The sequence below is a fragment of the Carassius carassius genome, chromosome 34, assembly GCF_963082965.1.
Source record: "Carassius carassius chromosome 34, fCarCar2.1, whole genome shotgun sequence".
NCBI classification, from domain to species: Eukaryota; Metazoa; Chordata; class Actinopteri; order Cypriniformes; family Cyprinidae; genus Carassius; species Carassius carassius.
This window is the reverse complement of record NC_081788.1, coordinates 25,751,989-25,772,776: the sequence shown is the minus strand read 5'-3', so window position 1 is coordinate 25,772,776 and position 20,788 is coordinate 25,751,989. Positions and strand designations below refer to the sequence as shown.

General features: G+C 35.5%; 1 protein-coding gene across 1 annotated transcript in view; it reads right to left on the bottom strand.

Annotated features, from left to right (window-relative positions):
- Positions 1 to 20,788, bottom strand: part of LOC132114871 (plexin A3-like) — a 166,432-nt gene that overhangs the window by 133,633 nt on the left and 12,011 nt on the right. Inside the window, exon 3 of the mRNA XM_059523243.1 lies at positions 16,877 to 17,059. Within this exon, the coding sequence (XP_059379226.1) occupies positions 16,877 to 17,059 (183 nt within the window). The remainder of the gene's footprint in view (positions 1 to 16,876; positions 17,060 to 20,788) is intronic.

Below are 20,788 nucleotides of genomic sequence, written 5' to 3'. Positions count from 1 at the left end.
GCATAAAAGCAAAACACGGAGGTGAACGCCGGTTCAACACATAGTGACGGCGCGCGAGCGGTGAGCCTTGCGTCTTCACTAAACTTTGTCAGTTGTATTTGTTTTATGGTTTGGACATTCAAGCGATCAGATGATCGGATATGTATTATTATATCGAGCTACCATGTTCGCGCAGCTGCATTGTGGCACGAACACTCATATAAACAGCTGTGAAGATCGCGCGCACAGAGGAACACAAAAACTAGTTGTCAGCACTGTTCTGTGATTTATTACTAAAGTAGCTTAGAATCTCAAAACTTATTATAGCATATTTTTCTACTTTTGAAGGAACTACGCTATTTACAACCCACAGCTTATCAATAATATAGAGACAGTATGACTAATTCACACACGCAATCACTCGTACTGGTACTTATGCTAATTGATCTTTATCTGATCTTTATTTATCTCTTACACCGAGCAATAATCTATAAGAAATGTTACGAACATAGATAAAATAACTGCTGATAGTGAGCTATGATGTCAGATCGCGCTTTCATAGGAAAAAATATCCCACCTTTACTAGTCGATCTCAACCGTCTGGCTGAGGCCAGTCTAAAAAGACGCTCAGGACAGTTGACAGAACGCTGCTTCGTGTCGTCATGAAAGCGTATCATTTTCACGTGTTATTAAGCCTTGCTACTTGCCATTTAACAATTCAAAAGACTTTAAAGCATTCAAACACAAGACACGGAAAAGCTGAACTGAGCAGCTGGTTACTCGCACTGTGCTCAGTGCAGAGAGAGAGTCGCGTCTCACAGACAGTAACACTGAACTGAGCTCTTCTTTGCGGAAAAGCTAATGAAACCTTTTCACACCACAGACACAATTGATCTTTGCTTGGTAATTGGCAAACAAAGTATTGACTGTTGTATGAAGTTTTGTTTGATACAAAGATATGTAATGGATTACAATCAAAGTTATCTGAAATTATCAAGATGAATTTGTTCTGACAGGTTAACTCTGAGTTCTTGTCATTTTATTACCATTTTCTAAACTATAGCAAATAAACTGATAATGTGAGAAATGTTGAAGGTGTCTGAATAAATTTTGGTTTGACTATGTTTAATTGTTACAGTGCTATTTTACATTTAATTATTCGGTTTCTGTACCTGGACACTTACAAACTTGAAAAAACTTAAACACTGTAAACAGCACAAACAAATAAACAGAACGAACATACAAATTAAACACTTTTAAACAGGGCCCACTGGTACAACCTGCACCGGGGCCCCGCTGACCCCAGCTATGGCCCTGCTTACAGTACAAACCTTGTCAGTGAACTATGAGGGCAAAAAAAAAAACAGAAACAAAATAACTGTTCATTAATCGTAATCGAGGTAAAATGTTCAATTAATCGAGGTTTTGATTTTAGGCCATAATCGTCCAGCCCTAATATATATATATATATATACACACACACACACACAGATGGATGGATGGATGGATGGATCACATTCGAATGTCAATATTTAAAACCAAAAATAATAAACATCTACACATTTCTCTAAAATCATCTATAAAAACTTTGCTAGATGTTCATAAACAGGGCAAACAAGAACAAGTTCATTAAGCTGGTTTTATGCGACCGCTATTAACGAAGGCAAAGGAAAAGATTCAGCCTTTGTGCGCACTGTCACTCGGATGCTCTATTGAGAAGCCTTCCTGCAAGACAATACAACGAACAATGTCCCGTAATCATAGAATTAGAGTGCAATACAAGACATAATGCCTCAAAGTGTTAACAAGTCTGCATCGATTTACAGTGAGTCATTTTTCAGTTCTCTCTCTCATAAGATTATCAAAAGCAATCAATTTCCTTAAAGGTTTTCCCTGCAAGGATGTATTTTTAGCCTGTTTTTTCATTTCTCAGTCTGTAATTCTCTAAGATAGCTAAATGTGGTGAAAGAGGGTGGTGCTGGGACATAAATTATTTGCTTGTGGTTTTGACAGAGACTTTAAATAGATACTTAAAGATGACTCAAGAGCTGCTGAGCTCTCTCTGAAAAAAATTTAAGTATATGTTCTTATTATATATACTTATAAAAATTACTATATCATCATCATACAGTTATATGATGGTGATATAGTTTAAGCTTCTTTTCAGCACAGGTCCAATTTGCCGAAATTGGAAACAAATACACTACTAGTGAAAAAAATAAAAGTAAAAGAAAAATACTTGAATTTCTTCACATAACTGAACTTAGGACATTAGCCTTTACTTATTTTTGTTCCAATTAAATATGTGCACTCTTTTTTTATGCAAAGATATGAAAAAATTGTTGTCCATTATGTAACTTACATTATAGTGCCCAAATTCACATTAGAATTTTTTTAAAATAAAACAAAGTAATGTAAATAGATTAGTGCTGTCAAATGATTAATCGCATCCAAAATATATATATATTTTTACATATTATATGCATGTGTATTGTGTATATTTATTATGAAAAATGTTTTACCTATAAAACATTTATATTTATAATATAAATTCTATATGAAAAAAATTATATATATATACACACACACACACACACACACACACACACACACACACACATTATATATATATATATATATATATATATATATATATATATATATATATATATATGTATATATATATATATATATATATATACATATACATACATACATATACTTATACATATACATACATACACGCGCACACACATGTAAATATTTGTAAAATATATACATGTATGTTTGTGTCTTTATATATACAAAATAAATATATACAGTACACACACATATATTATATAAACAAAAACTTTTATTTTGGATGTGATTAATCACAATTAATCATTTGACAGCACAACAACATACAGTAAAAGCAAAAAATACATAATTTAATATTTAGCAATATTTATTAAGTAGATTCTACTAATAATAATTATACGTTTTTTTAAAGTACTAAATGCTCAATTATATTTTAAAAGTAAATTTCATCAGCTATTTATTTTCATTTTTAAATTAACGGACTCTGACTCTTTTAATAATTTATAATTATTTGTACATGTACCACTGTTACCGGCCTTTAAAATAAAGTGTTACCAAACTGTTGTGCACAATGACATGCATTACACAAGAAAATAGGCAACGTTATGTCAACTTGTGTGTGCGGCCAGCAGCCATAAAAAAAGTCAAGTGAGTCACCCAGAACACAAAAAATCTTTTATTGCTCTTGTTTGCACATCATCTGTTGTGAAAGATCAATTAAAGACATCAGTTGCAGTGAGATACACAACACAAACCCACAGTTTCCACCGCCTCCCTCCATCTCAATCTCTTCTCACTCCTGCCTCTTCCTGGAGAAATGACCTAGTTCCAGGTGTCTGGCTCTGACACGCAGTGCGAAAAAAAAAAAATCCACTTTCGCTCTCTCCCTCCCGTCGCTGCCGTGCTCCTCAGATACGAGTCCCACAGTTCTTCAGCTCTGACATCAAACACCAGTCCGGAGTGCTTCTCTCAGACCCCACAAAATGGAGGAGAAGCGCTTTTCCCCCCGAGAGCAAACACATCCCGGCCAAACGCTCCGCTCAGTTCACGGATTCTTTCTCTCACACTTTTTGAAACCCATCTCACGCTCTCGGGTTAAAACTAAGGGTAATATTTATCACTGTGAATCCAGAGCGCATTTTACCTCAGAAAAGCAGTCAAGTCTGGCTGCCGCTGTGACCAATGCATTTAGAAGCTGAAAATTGGATACAAAGAATACAGAATTAAATATTTCCAGCAAACCCATTTACGATATTCATATCTGAAAGGGAAAGGGCCACTGTCGGAAATCGACGTGAAATGCGACACAGCAACTCGCTTTGTTTTTGGCGGCGGGTTATTTATCCGATTGTTTTCTCGGGGCTTGATAAAGCATATTTACATCAGAGCGTTTTCCTGTTTGCTGTTCAAATAAAGCTTCTGCCGTGGTCATCCAAGACGGAATTGGATGAGGCTGCTGTCGAACCGGGGGCAGAGCGGAGTGACGCGTCTTTCTGCCATCTGTCTCTTCCAGTTATTTTACGGCCTCAGATATGATCCCCTGAGTTGGCCAAAGCTAATTACATTGGACAAACCATAACCATATCTAAATACTCACAGCGGAATGCTTTCCATTATTGGCATGCCAGACAGGCAGAAAAGCTTCCATCAACACAGAGGGGAAAGGGAAAAGTGAAAACAACCCGGATTTCGAACCTGCACATGCGGATGCCGGAAAGACCAAACTGCTGATGTCCTGACATGAGACACACGTGAGACCTGTTAAATGTAAGACGGGTGACTGTATATAAACAGCTCCTCAACTTTTCAAACAATGATTTTCCAGGATTTTGGATAACTGGATAAAGATAGTTTAGAATGATTTTATAGAGAGTACAAAAAAAAAAACTATTTCACAAAGAGCTGTGTAGAACGTAATCCATATTTACTAGAAGAATTATATATCATACAAAAAATTTATTAATATAAAAAAAAAATCAACATTTGAATACACCTTGTATAAAATTTTATAAATAAATAATATATGTGTGTGTGTGTGTGTGGCAAATAATTTTTTTTTTACAATATTATACATAATATAATTATAATATAGTGATATACAAACACGATGATATTAAATGATATGAACAATGAAGAATTAATGTAAACACTTATAACAAATACGAATATTATTTAATAAATCATACCATAATATAATATTAAATTAATTATATATTACATTAGCGCTATATATATATATATATATATATATATATATATATATATATATATATATATATATACACATTTCTGCAAATTCCATTAAAAAAAACCTATAATATTCTTTATATTTATTACATTAAAAATTCAATTAAATTATTAATGCTGTGAAGCACAAAAATAACTAATACATGTGAACAACAAAAAATATTAAGCATTATAAATGATTAATTAAATGATTAAACCTGATAAATATTAATGTTCAAAACAAAAATCCCTCACATTTCCAGGTCTTCTATGACCCCCTCTGAAAAGAACTAGATTTTATTCTTGGGACTTTCAAAAATCCTCCGCAAAAACAGGACAACAAAGAACATCTGTGATGCCAAAAACCACAAACCAGCAGATGTTCGTGCAACCTGTGTAAACAAAAGAAACACATCCAGCAACTGTTTTTAAAGAGTTCTACATCCAGCACTGGACATTTGCTCCAATATTTCAGCAGGTATGCGCTTGAGCGTTCTGTGGCCTCAGAAACAGAGTTAGTGACGGAGAGAATGAGAGCAGTGTGTGTGATCTTACCACGCAGGTCATCCGAAGAGCTCGGCTTTATTAAATAACTCATCTCTAATCATGTGACAAGACGCCTATTTGTATGGGGAGTTTTCGGAGACCCCTTTCCACTTATCTCTTTAGCAGGACAGACAGTGCATTCAGCCGTCTGCAAACTAGCGCTATCTTAAATCAGACGGCTTGTTTGTAAGAGACATTTGCTCTCAGTCTGTCCGACGCTAGTGTGCCAGAACCACAACAGCCACTGGGTAACCTTATAGCATGAAGTCTAGCATGCTAGAAAGCTGAATTCAAAAGCAAAGGGAGTATATTCCGATCCACACTTAACAAAATAGCATTACCCCTCAATATCAGAGTCCTTTCACCACCAAATATGGATTTAAATCAATACGGTGACACACTATGGGGTTTATTAGTCGTTTTAATGCATCTGTACTCAGCCTGAAGGGTCGTTTCCTCCTGGGCAGCGGCTGTGCAATGAATGGCACAGAGGTTGCGTGTAGCTCGAGGAGGAGCAACAAATGGCAAATCCTATGGCTCATTTTAAGCACGCAGCTCCAAGATTAGTGGTGGCACGGACGTGAGGCTGGGCGGAAATTGAGGGATGATGGAATGGGAACTGAATGATAAAAAGTGTTGAGCTGCTAGCAGGCAGACTGAAACACGTCACTTTATTTTGTGTTAAAGTTTAGGCAGAAAAATGGACACTAGAACTTCAATGGGAGCTACACTAGGGCTGGGTTAATGATGGATGTCTGGATGACTAGCTCAATAATTGGTGTCCTAAATAATTAGGCAGGTTTTGGATTCATTTGGATCCCAACATGACCTATAATGTTTACGTAAGGCATATTCATGGAATATAATATTTATTTACTTGATTCTGCATCTCAGAAAGATGCAACAGAGGAGCCAAAGACATGCCTGCTTTGACGTATCAGTGCTTTAAAGGGGATACATTTGAAATCATAATAAATATTTAAGAAAAGTATAATTAAAAAGGAAGTAACCACTGTAACCAACAGGGCACTCAGTATTCTGGGAAGTTTGTGTACATTGGGAATCATATTTTTCAAATAAAGCCAAGGTAACACTCATTTTACATACAGCACACAGTGAAAATGACATAAATATGACAGTGGACGAATGCATAAAGCGCAGCATAATTTGAAATCACGTTTAAAGTTTAAATCATTAAATTAACACAGGCCGACCATCACACAGAGAACATGCGATCATGCTGGATACACATACACACTTCACAAGATCTCACAGCTGGATTTGACTAAGTTTGCAAGGGTTGTGAAATGAAATATTCATTAGTCATTCAAAGATTTGTTTAAATTAAATAAATGCATATTTGCTTCATGCTGATGTCAAACAAGAAAGTATAATAATATTTGCCTTTCTATTACTAATAATATAAAAGCAATCGTTATAATACTTTTTGTATACATTAATCCCTTTGTTTAACCGTTCTATCTGATTATTAGACAGACTTCTATTCGTATTAGACAGAACTGTTTACAACGACAGTAAACAAGAGAGAGAGAGAGAGAGAGTGAGCACTGTGTTCTCAGTGTCGTCAAAATAAAAGTCCCACCTCGAACACATCAGCCAAGCAGAAAAACGTAGCGGCATGATGACGATATAAAAAAAAAAATTCAAATATCGGCCGATATATTGGCATTGGCAATATATCGGTCGACCACTAGTTCAAAGGTTTTGGGGCATTATTATTATTATTATTTTTAAATATTATTTATTCAACAAATACACATTAAACTGATCAAAAGTGACAGTTTTACAAGTTTTAGTTTTATTTAAACACTGAAGACTGGAGTAATGATGCTGTAAATTCAGTTTTGCATCACAGGAATAATTTTCAATTATAATATGTTTTATTATTTTATAAATTACAATTAAATAATTTTTAAATATATTAAAATAGAAAATAGATATTTTAAATAGCATGAATATTTCAAAAATTTTACTGTATTTTTGACAAATAAATGTATAAGGGACTTCTTTCAATAAAAAAGAAAAAAATTACTACTGACCCCAAACTTGAACAGTATATTTTAGCTATTTTGTAAAAAATTATTATATCTAACATTATTTGTATTGTATCTTTAACTGAAGTGGCACATAATGTGAAGCTGTTTCCACATTTACTCAATACAACTTGTTCACTAGTTCACAGCTCTTTGGTTTGTGTAAATCTGGTAAAAATAAATAAATAAATAAATCAAATACCTTTGATTTGTAACACCCTTACTGGTTTACCCATAACAGACATTGCCACAGGGTTATTTAATATCTAAACCAATTTTTGTTGAATTCCCATCATAGTGCAACACACTGCTACCTTAATACAAAATGATTTACAGCGTGAAATAAGATTTTGTTCATACCACCCAGTTGTAGTCGACACAGTTCCTAAATCACAGTAAGTCGGGCACTCGCCCAGGGCCTTTACGACACATGGTCCCAGACAGGTGCTTAATAGCTGCCCTCCTAGACACCTGGCTTCCATTTAAGAGATGCGTCGGTCTTGACCTTTAATGAAATTATCAAACCTCCATTAAATTATGACACAAGGCGCGAGATAAGAGCTGCATCTACGCTGCAGGTGGCCCTGACCGGCCTAATCCTACAACACTACACATAAGCGCTGGTGTTCATTAGCTTGTACCTGAGGTAAAGTGATTACTGCCAATGTGTGGACATACACCAGGCCAAATGATGCTGACATGAAGCGGTACTGGATCATTCCTGCTCAGCAGCACCTGATGATGTCACTTTCAGGATACTGATGTCAGTGAAGAACTAAAGAATTTAGTGAAAGGGTGTTTACCAAATACTAACAGGAAGGACAGTGATTAAGGACCCAGAAAAAAAAATTATAAATTGATCAGCAATCACAACAATGTTAATAAAAAAGAATTCAATAAAAAACAAACACACACACACACACACACAAAAACATACTACCAAGGAAGTGACAAAAACGGCAACTATAGTAAATGCACTAATTTAAAATTCTCACCGTTCACCAAAATTGCTAATATTTAAAAATACTTTATTATTATTATTATCATGACTATTATTATTATTCTATGTATATATGAGCAATGTTATTTTATTATTATTTATATATTTATTAATATTTTAATAAGTTTTATTTTATATTTTATTATTAGTTTTCAATTTTAGCTTTTGTCATTTCTTTATAAATATTGCTATTTAGCTTAATTTTTTGTTTTAGTTTAGTTTTAGTGATTTTTTGTACTTTATTATTTTATTGTTAATTATTTTATTATTATCATAGCTATATGGTATTATATAATAAAAATATTTATTATTTTAGTAATATAACAATATAAATATAATTATGAAAAATAATTTACAAATAATTTACAATTTTTTTTATGTTATTGTTATGTTGCACCACATTGTTATTATTAACTAATAATTTAATATCCTAGCCAATATATTAAAGCATATATGATGGGAATATGACCATTGTAAAATCACTGTAGTTAGAAACACATAAATCCCAATGTCTTCACTGACAGCTCACATGAAGTATTTCATGTGGACGCAGCAGGAACATTTACTCGTTAGCTCTTTTATGAAAGTCTAAATTTGTATTTATAGGCTGAGTTACTTGACCCAAGTTTATTGACTTAAGTTTCCATTACATATACTGAACCAGAATCCAGTCCTAAATCGCACTGAGATCAAAAGCAGCCAATGTTAATTAGTCTAAAAGTGAAGGTTTACCTCATGCGTGGATGTGATGCAGTACTGTTTTATAATGTCAGACACAATTACAGTGTAACAGTGACTCAGATACAGTACAATCCACACAGCTGAACCAGGCCCAACAGAGCCTGACGTTTATGGGGCTTTAGGGCTGAATAAGACAAAATGTCAAAATTAAGAAGTGGTTTCTAATAAATCCAGTGACATTTCAATGACATTTTTAGCCAGGTGCAAGACTTGTAATCAACAGACTCAGTCACAGTTTAAACTTAAAACAATCATTAATTAGAAGAAATCTGCACCACAAAGTAAAAAAAAAAATGGATAAGGTTTAAAAGCACCATCACCACATGCAAAACAGATCTGTACAGTAAAATCAATGTCAAACATATAAAGTATCAGATATTAAAAGAAATTAGCAATGGAATATACGTCACAGTAATGTTAAAATGACCTTAAACGTAGCACAAAAAAAATAGGGAAAACACTCGGCCTCAAGTGACTTATTGCTTATTTAAACCATTTTTTTATATATATTTTATATAAAACCATTTTTTTTTCTATTTTATTTTCAGTGTTGTCATTATTAACTAAAACTACTTGAAATCATTTCAGCTGCATGAAATAAAGCAGAAATAAAATTAAATATAACAGATGTAAAACAAACTTAAAATGAAAAATACTGCCTGCAACTAACTAAAATTACAAAAAAAAAATTGAATGAAATAAAAAATAAATTAAATCCAAACAAAAATAGAAATTATCAAAGCAAATAAAATAACTAAAAACGAACTACAATTTAAATGAAAACTGAAAATATAAAAATAAAGCTAATTAAAATATTAATAAATAATTAAATAGAACTGTTTTCAATAAATAATTACATTGATTACTAATAATAAAATCACATTAAAATATTCTTCTACCAAACTGGCTTTCTACAGTTACAAAACAATTGCAAGTGAGCAGATATCTGTCATCTGTCACATTAGCGGCCGGTTGCAAAAAACGCTTAGACTTAAAAAGTCTTAAAAAGATTTATTTATTTTCATTATATTCTTCAAGACTGTTCATATCTTTTTAAAGTCAGTGACAAAAAGGTAAATTGGTCTAATTTTAATCCAAAAAGTAAAGACTGGTTACCTTTTGGCTACCTGCTTGTTGGTCAAACAAGAATTTAAGACACAGTCTTAACCAGGAGTGCCCAAACTCAGTCCTGGAGGGCCGGTGTCCTGCAGAGTTTAGCTTCAACCCCAATCAGACACACCTGAACCAGCTAATCAAGCTCTTACTAGCCATACAAGAAACTTCCAGGCAGGTGTGTTGAGGCAAGTTGGAGCTAAACTCTGCAGGACAATCGGCCCTCCAGGACTGAGTTTGGGCACCCCTGGTCTTAATATAGTGACTATGTTTATGCAACTGAACCAGACCTTAAGAAAGGTTTTTAGTAATTGATGATCTGCTAAATGCAAATCTGGCCTAAAAAGCTACATCAAAAATTGGATAGCAGTAAATTTAAGAAGTGCTAAGATGGTTCAAACACGTCACCATGAGTGCTTGAGAAATCATCTAGCAGCTTCTGTCTGTCGCCGCTCCACATTTGGAGCAAGACCCCAAATCCAGCACTCTCCCGGCTTCGATCATAATGACACAGTGTTTTGTTAAGAAGTCGACGGTCGACGCTCCTGCAGTGCAGACCGGCCCGAGATACAACGCATCCCTCCCCGCCTCGATCCGTGACAGCAGATTTACAGCAAACAGATTTAGCCATGATCAAATGAGGCTGAGGGCAGAGCCGTTCATAAATCAGCCTCCCGGCCATTTCACGCCCGTGTCCCACTCTTCTGCTGATTTACGCCACTAAATTAGCTCCAATTTCCAGCCCAATCACACTTGGATTTGAATAGAGCAAAAATTAGGCACAAAATGGTCAATGGAGTGGTCAGTTCTGACAGGTCTTTAAGGTTTGCTCCATTTTGGCTGCTTTCTGAAGCCTCCATCCTCTCAAGACAAAAATGCTAACATGGCGAAATATAAAAGCTGGGGGAAAAAAGGCAGGTGATGATGAAGAAGAAATTAAAATACTTGCAGCTCATGCATGATTATGAGGATTAGAGTGACTCAGTTGATGGTGCTCACACGAAAAATGCCGTTATTATGTGAGCCGCGCGGCACACGGTTGCGGTGAAGCACAGGGATTTGACGCTTTTTAAAAGGCATTAATCAATTTGAACACTGCGACAGGGACACTAATCTGCCGTATTCAATATGTCTAAGACTGGGTGTAGAATGAGAATTTTCACCCTGGCGTATTTATCTTTATAAAACATAAACATGATCACACCATATCATAGGTGGCATGTGTAATAGGATACGTTTCTTCATTTAAAAACTGCACAATTGCATTTGCAATAGAGCATACTACTATTAATATAATATATCCCATACATGCATATGGGATGTTTCTGTATGCATTGAAAACCAGGATGACCTGCTACATTTGCAAAAATGTGCAGTGCGGAAAATACTGCAATGCGCTTGACCTGACCTTCTATTTCAAGTGATGACAACCCTGGTGTCATGTAAGATCCTAACCAAACACAATCCCATTTGCTTTACTAACAAAACTTTTATAGCTACTCTATATTCAGTGTCTGATTGGAAATCACTGAAAAATTACATATCACATTTTAGTAGTGATGCATAAATTGGTGCAATTGATCATGTTCCTTTGTCCTTTCAGTTAGCAAGTTAACAGCTTAAAGTGCTAGCTGGTTGGGAAACTGACAGAATCCTCTAAAAATATAATAATAATTAATATCAACCAATGATTTGAGTGAATTATTCAGTAATTCCAGGGAAGACTTTTAACATGCATTTTCCAGGTATAAATGTGATTTTTATCTGGTTTTGTGCATGTTTTCTTATCAAATGAAAAAATATATAATTTGATGAAATGTGGTGCGTTTGTGAAATTGTAAAGGTTTTTTTCTTAATTTGCAATAGAAATGCACGGATGGAAACCCAGCTCATGTGGGATACATAGCATGGTCTGAAATGTTTGCAGAACAATAATGCCTTCGGTTTTCACTTGTTTTTGATAAACAGCAGGTAGTATTCAGTATAAATAGAGCTAGTATTGCATTCCAAACACAGCCAATGACTTCCTCTTTTTGTGAATACAGGAAACACAAGGTCGGGAGGATGAGAGGTCAGCACAGGATGGGCCATATTGATGATATACTACAGCTACCTTGAGATCCTTTTAGCCGCTAAATAGACCGTACAATAAACCAACATAAAAGCACCTGATTAAGGATTCAATGGCAGACTCGTACATCTATTTGTGCACGTAACACAATGATATACATGCACACGTTCGCCCACATTGCCGGCAAAATGTGTTCCATAAAAAAAATATATATATATATATCCCTGACAACCTTGGGTTTATTTCCCAGCGGTCAGATTATCTCCTGGCCGTTTCTGCTAAGGTTGAGACTGCAGAATCCTCCGGCAGCCCCGCGGCTCTGTGAACAGCACAGGTGCAGGGGAAAATATCTGGCTGTATTTATTTTCATTTGCCTTTGCACTTGCTGCTAAATATCTAAGCCGACCGGAATTGGTGCCAGGCTACTGGTTTAAACGTTCGCTTGTAAAAGTACATCAGGAGGGAGAGAATTCCTGCTACACCAGACATGGATTACTGAAATCGAAGCCACAGGCACAAATACTGCATGGTGTTTTGCACAAACGGGATGTAAAACTAGATCTTTACATTTTAAGGAAAAACATGATTGCTTGTGTGTAAGACTTGCTGCCATGATACTAGACAGTTATAACTATGGTTAGAAATTAAGAGATGCCCAGAGGCAAAAATAACACAGAAAGTCACCATTAAAATTAACAACTGCCAATGAATTACACAAAAGAATTTATATAAAAAAAGTAGAAAAATGCCCTTGCATAAGTTCCTGTTTTTTAATTATTAAATGTAACTGGTAATAGCAACAACGCGAGAATGTGTGTTAATAAAGTGATTATAATGAAATATTTTACATAAAATGGATACAATATGGTTAAATAAATAAATACCCCTTAAATTAAAAAAATTGGGGCAGGGGAAATACAAAAACAAAAAAATAAAAATAGCTAAAAATATTATAAAAAATACATAAAAATAGATGTTACTGTATATATTTATATTGTTAGAAAATCAATGCATACATGACCCTAATTTATTTAAGACAAATAAATGCCCCTAAATAAGTGTCAGTATTTTTAAAATGATTAAATATTACTGGTAACTGATACAGTGTATATATCTATTCCATCAGGTGAAAACACTTAGAAAATATGAAGCTAACTCGCCTCAGAAAGACAAACAATCTGAGGTATAATTCATGTCTGTAGCACAAACAGAGGCACTTTAAGAGACAAAATTTAGCATTACTAAGCATTAGCAAATCAAATAGGCAATTAAAGCTATGGTAAAAAAAAAAGCTCTTCTTTTACAAGCAGAATGATTCAGTGAAACTAGAATGTAACAAAACTCCAGAATTTTGACTCCAGGAGTCCAAACGACTGACTCGACTTGCAGCCAACTAGGGACAGGATACACTAAAGACTCATGGGTGATTTCCATACAGCTTGAGAAAAGCGGTTTGCCGTCTCTTTTCTCCTGCCAAAACAAACAAGCCATTGGGAGGGGAGATATGGAGCAATTACCCAGCCTCCTCCTGTATTCTCTACACCACATTACAGCAGGTAGACCAACACTCTGAAAACCACCAAAACAGGCCTTTCAGAGACCATTTACAGAGAGCTAACCCTAACCTGAATATTTAATAATAGAAAGACTTATTACTTCGACACCAATTCAGCATATTAGAATGATTTCTGAAGGATCGTGGAGACTGTGGTAACGATACTGAAAATTCAGCTTTGCATCACAAGAATAAATGATATTTTAAAACATATTTAAATACTAAAAAGTTAAATTATAATAATATTTCACAATATTACTGAGTAAAGTGTTAACTTATAAAATCCTACCAACCCTAAATATTTGAGTGCACTAGTTAATAGCTTTCAAACACACACACACACACACACACACACACACACACAAAACATTTAAATAAATAAATAATTACTACTCTAAAATCCAGAGAATATTATATATTTTATAAATACAAAACTATATTTGATATATTACTAATTAATAAAAGTACATGTTAAATTCTAAGTCTTGTTTTGATGTCAGTTATCAAGTTTTTGCTCTACATTTTTGGTCAGGGTTAAAAATGTAATTGGTTGAGCAGCATGTTTTAAAACTAATACTTTTAATTCCTTATATGAAATCTATTCACTTGATTAAATGATGCAAACTGTAATCCAGACAGATCTTAAACTTCCGGCTGTGTTTGGCTGTCTAACTCTGATGAGGAAATTTCATTTTTCCCTGGAACATGAGCTAAAGTCATTCACGCTTCCTCCAAATCTCCTGTTTATGCAGGAACAAACAGTACATATATGAAACCATAACAGCCTTCTGTCAGAGTCTCTGTCTAATGCCGACTAGATTCGAACACAACCCATTTAGCATTTCATCCTGACACAATGTTTGCGAGAAAACAAACATTAGGATTTCCCCACATCTCTGTTTATTGTGATCTTTGGTCAATATGAAGGCATACGGATGAGGGAGTGTTTCTGTAACATCGTATAATCTCCAACAACAAACAGAGCTGCTTATTATCAGCACGACCACAAGCGCCGTATTCTGTTTATTAACAGCAGACAATCGTAAGATTATCAGCCAAGAACTTGAATTCAATCTCCGGAGGTATCCCTGTTTCCAAACAGTTTGATCTGGAGCGGGGCTTTGAGAGGTATATCAGGATATGTTTAGACACGAACTCCCGTAAACAATTCAAAACAGGACAGCTCCCACAGGGCTGACCCCTGCTCCCTCATTCCGATAGGAGAATGGATGCAATCGCGTTCATATTCTCCAGCTGGGTGCTGGAACGGCGAACGCACACAAAACTGTAGCATATTTTCCTCCCCATCTACCTCATTTTAATTATGATGTCTGCTGAGAAAGAGCCAAGTCAGCTTCTCAGAGCGATTTCATCGGCCTCACGTCTAATGTAATTCCTTTAATTCTCTCAATGAACAGTGACTTAAAACCGTCATCAATAAAAGTTCCCCACGATGACCTAATACAGGGCACATATCTCGCTCTCTCTTTTCATACACAGCTTGAACTATTTACAACCGGCTGAAAAATGACTCCACCCTTTCACTTTGGCTCCCTTGAGAATCAATGTTCATATATGGGCCGAAATGCTAGCTATGAAAGAGTCAAGCTGTTGAGAAAAAAAAAACTAAGTAACTTCTGTGCAGAACCATCATAAACTCACCAGTGGGCATATTATTCTTTAAACATCCCCAGCTGTCGCCTGTTCCGGTCTGGATGGTGACAAGGTGGTGCTTTTATTAGGGCTTTGGTGGTGGTTTGTGTATGTGTTGGAATAAAGGGGAAATGCCCTTTCGTTAGGCTGCAGTGCATATGCAAAACATCATACTTTTGAGATCCAGTTAAACAGCTAATTGGTTAATTCAAGATAATATATTTAGGCTCACTACAGGTTCATCGGACCCCATTCAGACTTGTATTAAGAAATACTGGGTTCAAAAACAGCCAGTAGAAGCGCAACAGTCTGTAGCAGAATGCAGGGGTCTAGAGATGGGAGTTAAAAATGTATTATTAACTTAACACGCAGCCTAAAAAACATAACGCTCATGGCGGGACACTTTTAAAAAACAACTGTGAGAGTCAACACAGGAGTCAAAGACGTCAGTCTGAATATGAAGGGCTGTAAAACCAAACTCAATCTCAGCATCTTAATTAGATTAAAACTATAAACCAAAATGTGTGTTTGTGTGTGTGTGTGTTAGGCTTGCTGCAATAGTCAGTGTTACCGGTGTTAAAAAAAATCTAAACGCAACACCGGTTACTTCACTTGCCCCACCCACTTTTTTAATAGGGATGTAACAATGCACCGTGAGTCTGTTGAAAATCAATACAAATATGCTGTGATGATACAAGTCGGTTGAGATATTAAATGAATAGCGATACATTTGTGGGTAGGAGTTTTTAGAAAAGTTTAGATGACATTTTCTTTTCATCTTACCACTGTACAATGCATATTAAAGCAGAAAAGAAATGCTGTATCGCTGCTGTTCCATAAGCGCCACCTGCTGTCAGAGAGTGATTTTGCGTCCTCATTCAGCCCATCTGCTGTTTTTGTCTAGTTCAGATGTTTTATGTAGCATAATTTCACAAAGTTTTAAATTATACAATTTAATTTAGATTAGAAACTGCTCATGCTGCATGTATGCAGGATCTTTGTTTAGCCTCTAACTGAATGGAAAGAGTACAAGCAAAGCCTTAGTTTGTTTAAATATGAAGAGATTTTTTTCATTTGGATTATTTATTTATTTGATTTGGGTCATATTTCAATGTCACAGAAATCTTCAGCATTTTGTCCAAGCAATCATTGATAACAAGAATCTGATCAAGAATTTGATAACAGATTAGTCAGTCAGTGTACCTCAATTATAAACAAACTCACTTGTCAACATCATCAACATATCACTATGACTTCCCAATCAACCAACATCAAGAACAAACCAAAAGTCCAGCCAGTGACAAGATCTCCATAAAAGTCAGCGGTGGAAATACACACACAGATTGGTTAGTTCTTACCTTTTTCAGGTGGCCACTGCGAGTCCCCACGAACACCACTGAATGACCTCCGTAAGTGTACGCGGCCACGGACGCCATACCGTCAGTCCGGTCATCAAACAGAGGAGTGCCTTCAATGACCCTCAGTCCTCCGAGAGGCTGGTTCAGAACAAGGCCACAGAAATCATCGCCAATCTGCTTGGGCTATAGGATGAAACGAGAAACAATGAAGCAAGTCAAGTAACCTTTACTTATATAGTGCTTTATATAATACAGATTGTGTCAGAGCAGCTTTACAGTGTTAAAAAGGAAAACAGTGTGTCAATAATGCAAGAGGACAATAACAAATAGTCAACCCTGTTGAAAAAACCAGCATATGCTGGTTAGGTATGTTTTAAAGCTGGGATGCTGGTTTGAGCTGGTTTAAGCTGGTCCTTTGTTGGTTTAAGCTGGTCCTTTGCTGGTTTAAGATGGTCCTTTGCTGGTTTAAGATGGTCCTTTGCTGGTTTAAGATGGTCCTTTGCTGGTTTATGCTGGTCCTTTGCTGGTTTAAGCTGGTCCTTTGCTGGTTTAAGCTGGTCCTTTGCTGGTTTAAGCTGGTCCTTTGCTGGTTTAAGCTGGTCCTTTGCTGGTCCAAACAAATACCCTGAAGACCTAACAATAGCTTTCTCCAGCTGTTGTCAATTCACAGCATCTCAGACAGGAAGTTCCAGCTAATAGATCAGACAGGGAAGAACCACCCAAACAGAGACTGCGAAAGTGAGCCCATGGGGATCATACCAGAAGCCAATGCGCACCGACCGGTGAGACATGACATCATCCTGCAATCTACCTCACTGTCAGTGCTTTATCTCTTTAGATGTGCTCTCTCTCTAAAGAGGCACCATTTACCCTCTGAGCGTCTCTGAAAAGCATTATTTCAGCCGATTTTAATAGCTGTCCACTGACACAAAGGAGGAAAAAAATACAAGAAAATCATGTCATTTCTCCTCAAGGAAATGTCCGAAGAGTTATTCAAAAATCAATTGCGCTAACTAACATCTGCAACATATCAACCGGCCGAGTGATGATGTCATCGAGTACCAAACCTAGTCCCCCAGGTTCATCCTGGAGGTGAACTATTGACTCATTACCAAGTTCTCGGAGCTCGACAGAAACCACAAAGCTATTTAATCTCACTTGGATGAATGAAATCAGCTCAAACATCAAGACGTTTCACGGTGGTAATGACGAACATGAAGGTGCAACAGCAACAGCTGACTTTTTTGGCACCTTCCACCCAAATTCTTCGAGGCAATGGGCGTCTTGAGAGTGTGCCACTGAATGATGATTGAGATGGTGATGTTGGCTGGTGGAACGGCTTGTTTTTGTACATGCATATGAAGACTAAATGTATTAAACGAAGCACGAGCACGCAGCAGACATGCATTATAAAGACGGAGGGACGTTGCTGTGCATGAGAAAGAGCTAATAATATCCCACCAGCCACGGCGCTGGAATCAGGAGCAGATTTGCATCAGTCATGGGGAACCCTGTTGTTGCTCATAAAAACAACCACAGCCACTCCCCCCAAAGGAACGAGGTCATCGGCACTCTACATCTTCACCCCATCTGCTCTAGTTGGGCCGCGAGGTGTTGTGCTATTGTTCCCAGCACAATTACAGCCACGGACACAAATTGTCCTCTCGTCTGGTTGTTCTCCAGGCAAGTAAGAAGGAAAAACAAACACTCCTGGTTTGCTAATACTTTGTTATTTTTTGAGGGAGAAAATTGAGGGGGAAAACATTGCTACTGTAGCATGATGTGAGCTTAAGTTTACAAGCACAGAGTCATTAAATAACTACCAGACAACTAGCATATCAAACGACATGCAGCAAAATGATTCAATATGTATGCTAGGGTTGGTTCTAAACCAAAATTTTGGCTTCAGTACCTCAGTATAAGCTGTTGAATATGCATGAAACAACAACAGCATTCATAAAACAATTACTTAATAATTAAAATACATTCACATTAAATATGTCATGTTATGCAGATAACATATGTGACCCTGGACCACAAAACCAGTCTTAAATCGCTGGGGAATATTTGTTGCAATATCCAAAAATACAATGTATGGGGCAGAATAACAAATTTTTTTTTTATGCCAAAAATTATTAGGATATTAACTAAAGATCATGTTCCATGAAGATATTTAGTAAATTTCCTACTTTAAATATATTAAAACTTAATTTTCAATTAGTAATGTGCATTGCTAAGAACTTCATTTGGACAAGTTTAAAGGTGATTTTCTCAGTATTTAGATTTTTTGCACCCTCATATTCCAGATTTTCAAATAGTCAAATACTATCCTAACAAACCATACATCAATGGAAACATATTTATTCAGCTTTCGGATGACGTATAAATCAAAATTTTGATAAATTGACCTTTATGACTGGTTTTGTGGTCCAGGGTCCCATATATTTAAATGATCAACTAGCTACCTATAAATGCCTTAGAGAACTTAAGTCTTTTCCAATAGATTAAAAATAATTTCTTTAAATATTACAGTGCATAAGCATTATACATTATAATTTAGCAAGAAAATATCAACAATTAACTTGATTTGCTCAAATAGGCTAACCCGAACATGAATAATGACACTAAACCCCAAATTTATAAACATTATAAACTTTCTTAAATGCCCCCATTTTCCTCCGTCATGCATGCTCAGCATGTGCATCTGTGTTGACCTTTGTAACACACTGAATATTTATAGAAATAATAATCTATTAAAATTCATAATCAAAATTGCATTCTCATTTTACATTCCTAATTTTTTGTTTCTACGTAAATATACTGTTTTTGTACAATGGTACTTTTTGTCAAACTCTACTGTATGCTAATTAGCTACACAATTAAAGCTTACTTAACCCCTAAGAAATGAATAATACCTAACCCTTGGACAGAGTTGATGTTAACACACTTTTTAAAGTTTTTGCAAATTTGCAAGCCTATAACTAGCTTCAAGGCAGATAAATAACATAAAATCATGAGTGTGATTTGTCACTGCACACTAAATTACAGGAGACAAATATTAAAGATTCATAAATAAAGCATCAAGGGTTTCCAGAGGCAGACCAAGTATAGTACACTTGACTGGTTCAGAGGCGTATTGATTTTGATGTCTAGCCATCACCTTCTTCATCTCTCACATAATAAGCTATTGCTTCCCACCCTGTCTGGTTTGAATAGATTTTTCATCAAAGATACATTACATCAGATTAAGATGTGTAATCATGTTAGACAGTTTCCCCTACACAGGCATTCCTGAAGTCTGCAACATGTCACAATTAGGTCAATGGGAATCATGTACAGTATAGCATCCACAAATTAGTTTTTCAGAAACAACAACAAAAAAAACAGAAAGCAGACTGATTTAAAAAAGGAGGACATGTTCCTGGATAAACATCACAATCAACCAATAAGATGAAGTTAAGAGCTTTAAAAGCTCTTGGATAGGTTTAAGCTCATAGGTAGAGTGTAGAGATGCACAAATGTTAGAAATCAGACAAGATAATTAAGTTGAATATTATTTTAATGTTATGACTGATAACCAATAAATGGCCAATATTGTGAATCTATACTTCTTTGTCAGGGAAAAAAGAAAATAATTTTTTAAAAGTAAAGAATGACTTCATATTCTATTTTATATGCAAAAATATTTCAGCTGAAAATCCACTATAAAAAAAGCATACTGTTTAAATTAGACACCGACATGAACTCAAGAGATGGTGCACTCAAAAGTAAAATCTTTTCCATTATCTATCGATGTTCCTTTAAAGGGGTCATGAACTGCCTTTTTTATTATTTTGCAGTTTTCTGATGTCCACTTATAATAATCATCATATAATGTTTGGTTTCTGCGTAGAGCAGTATTTGCATCACTCG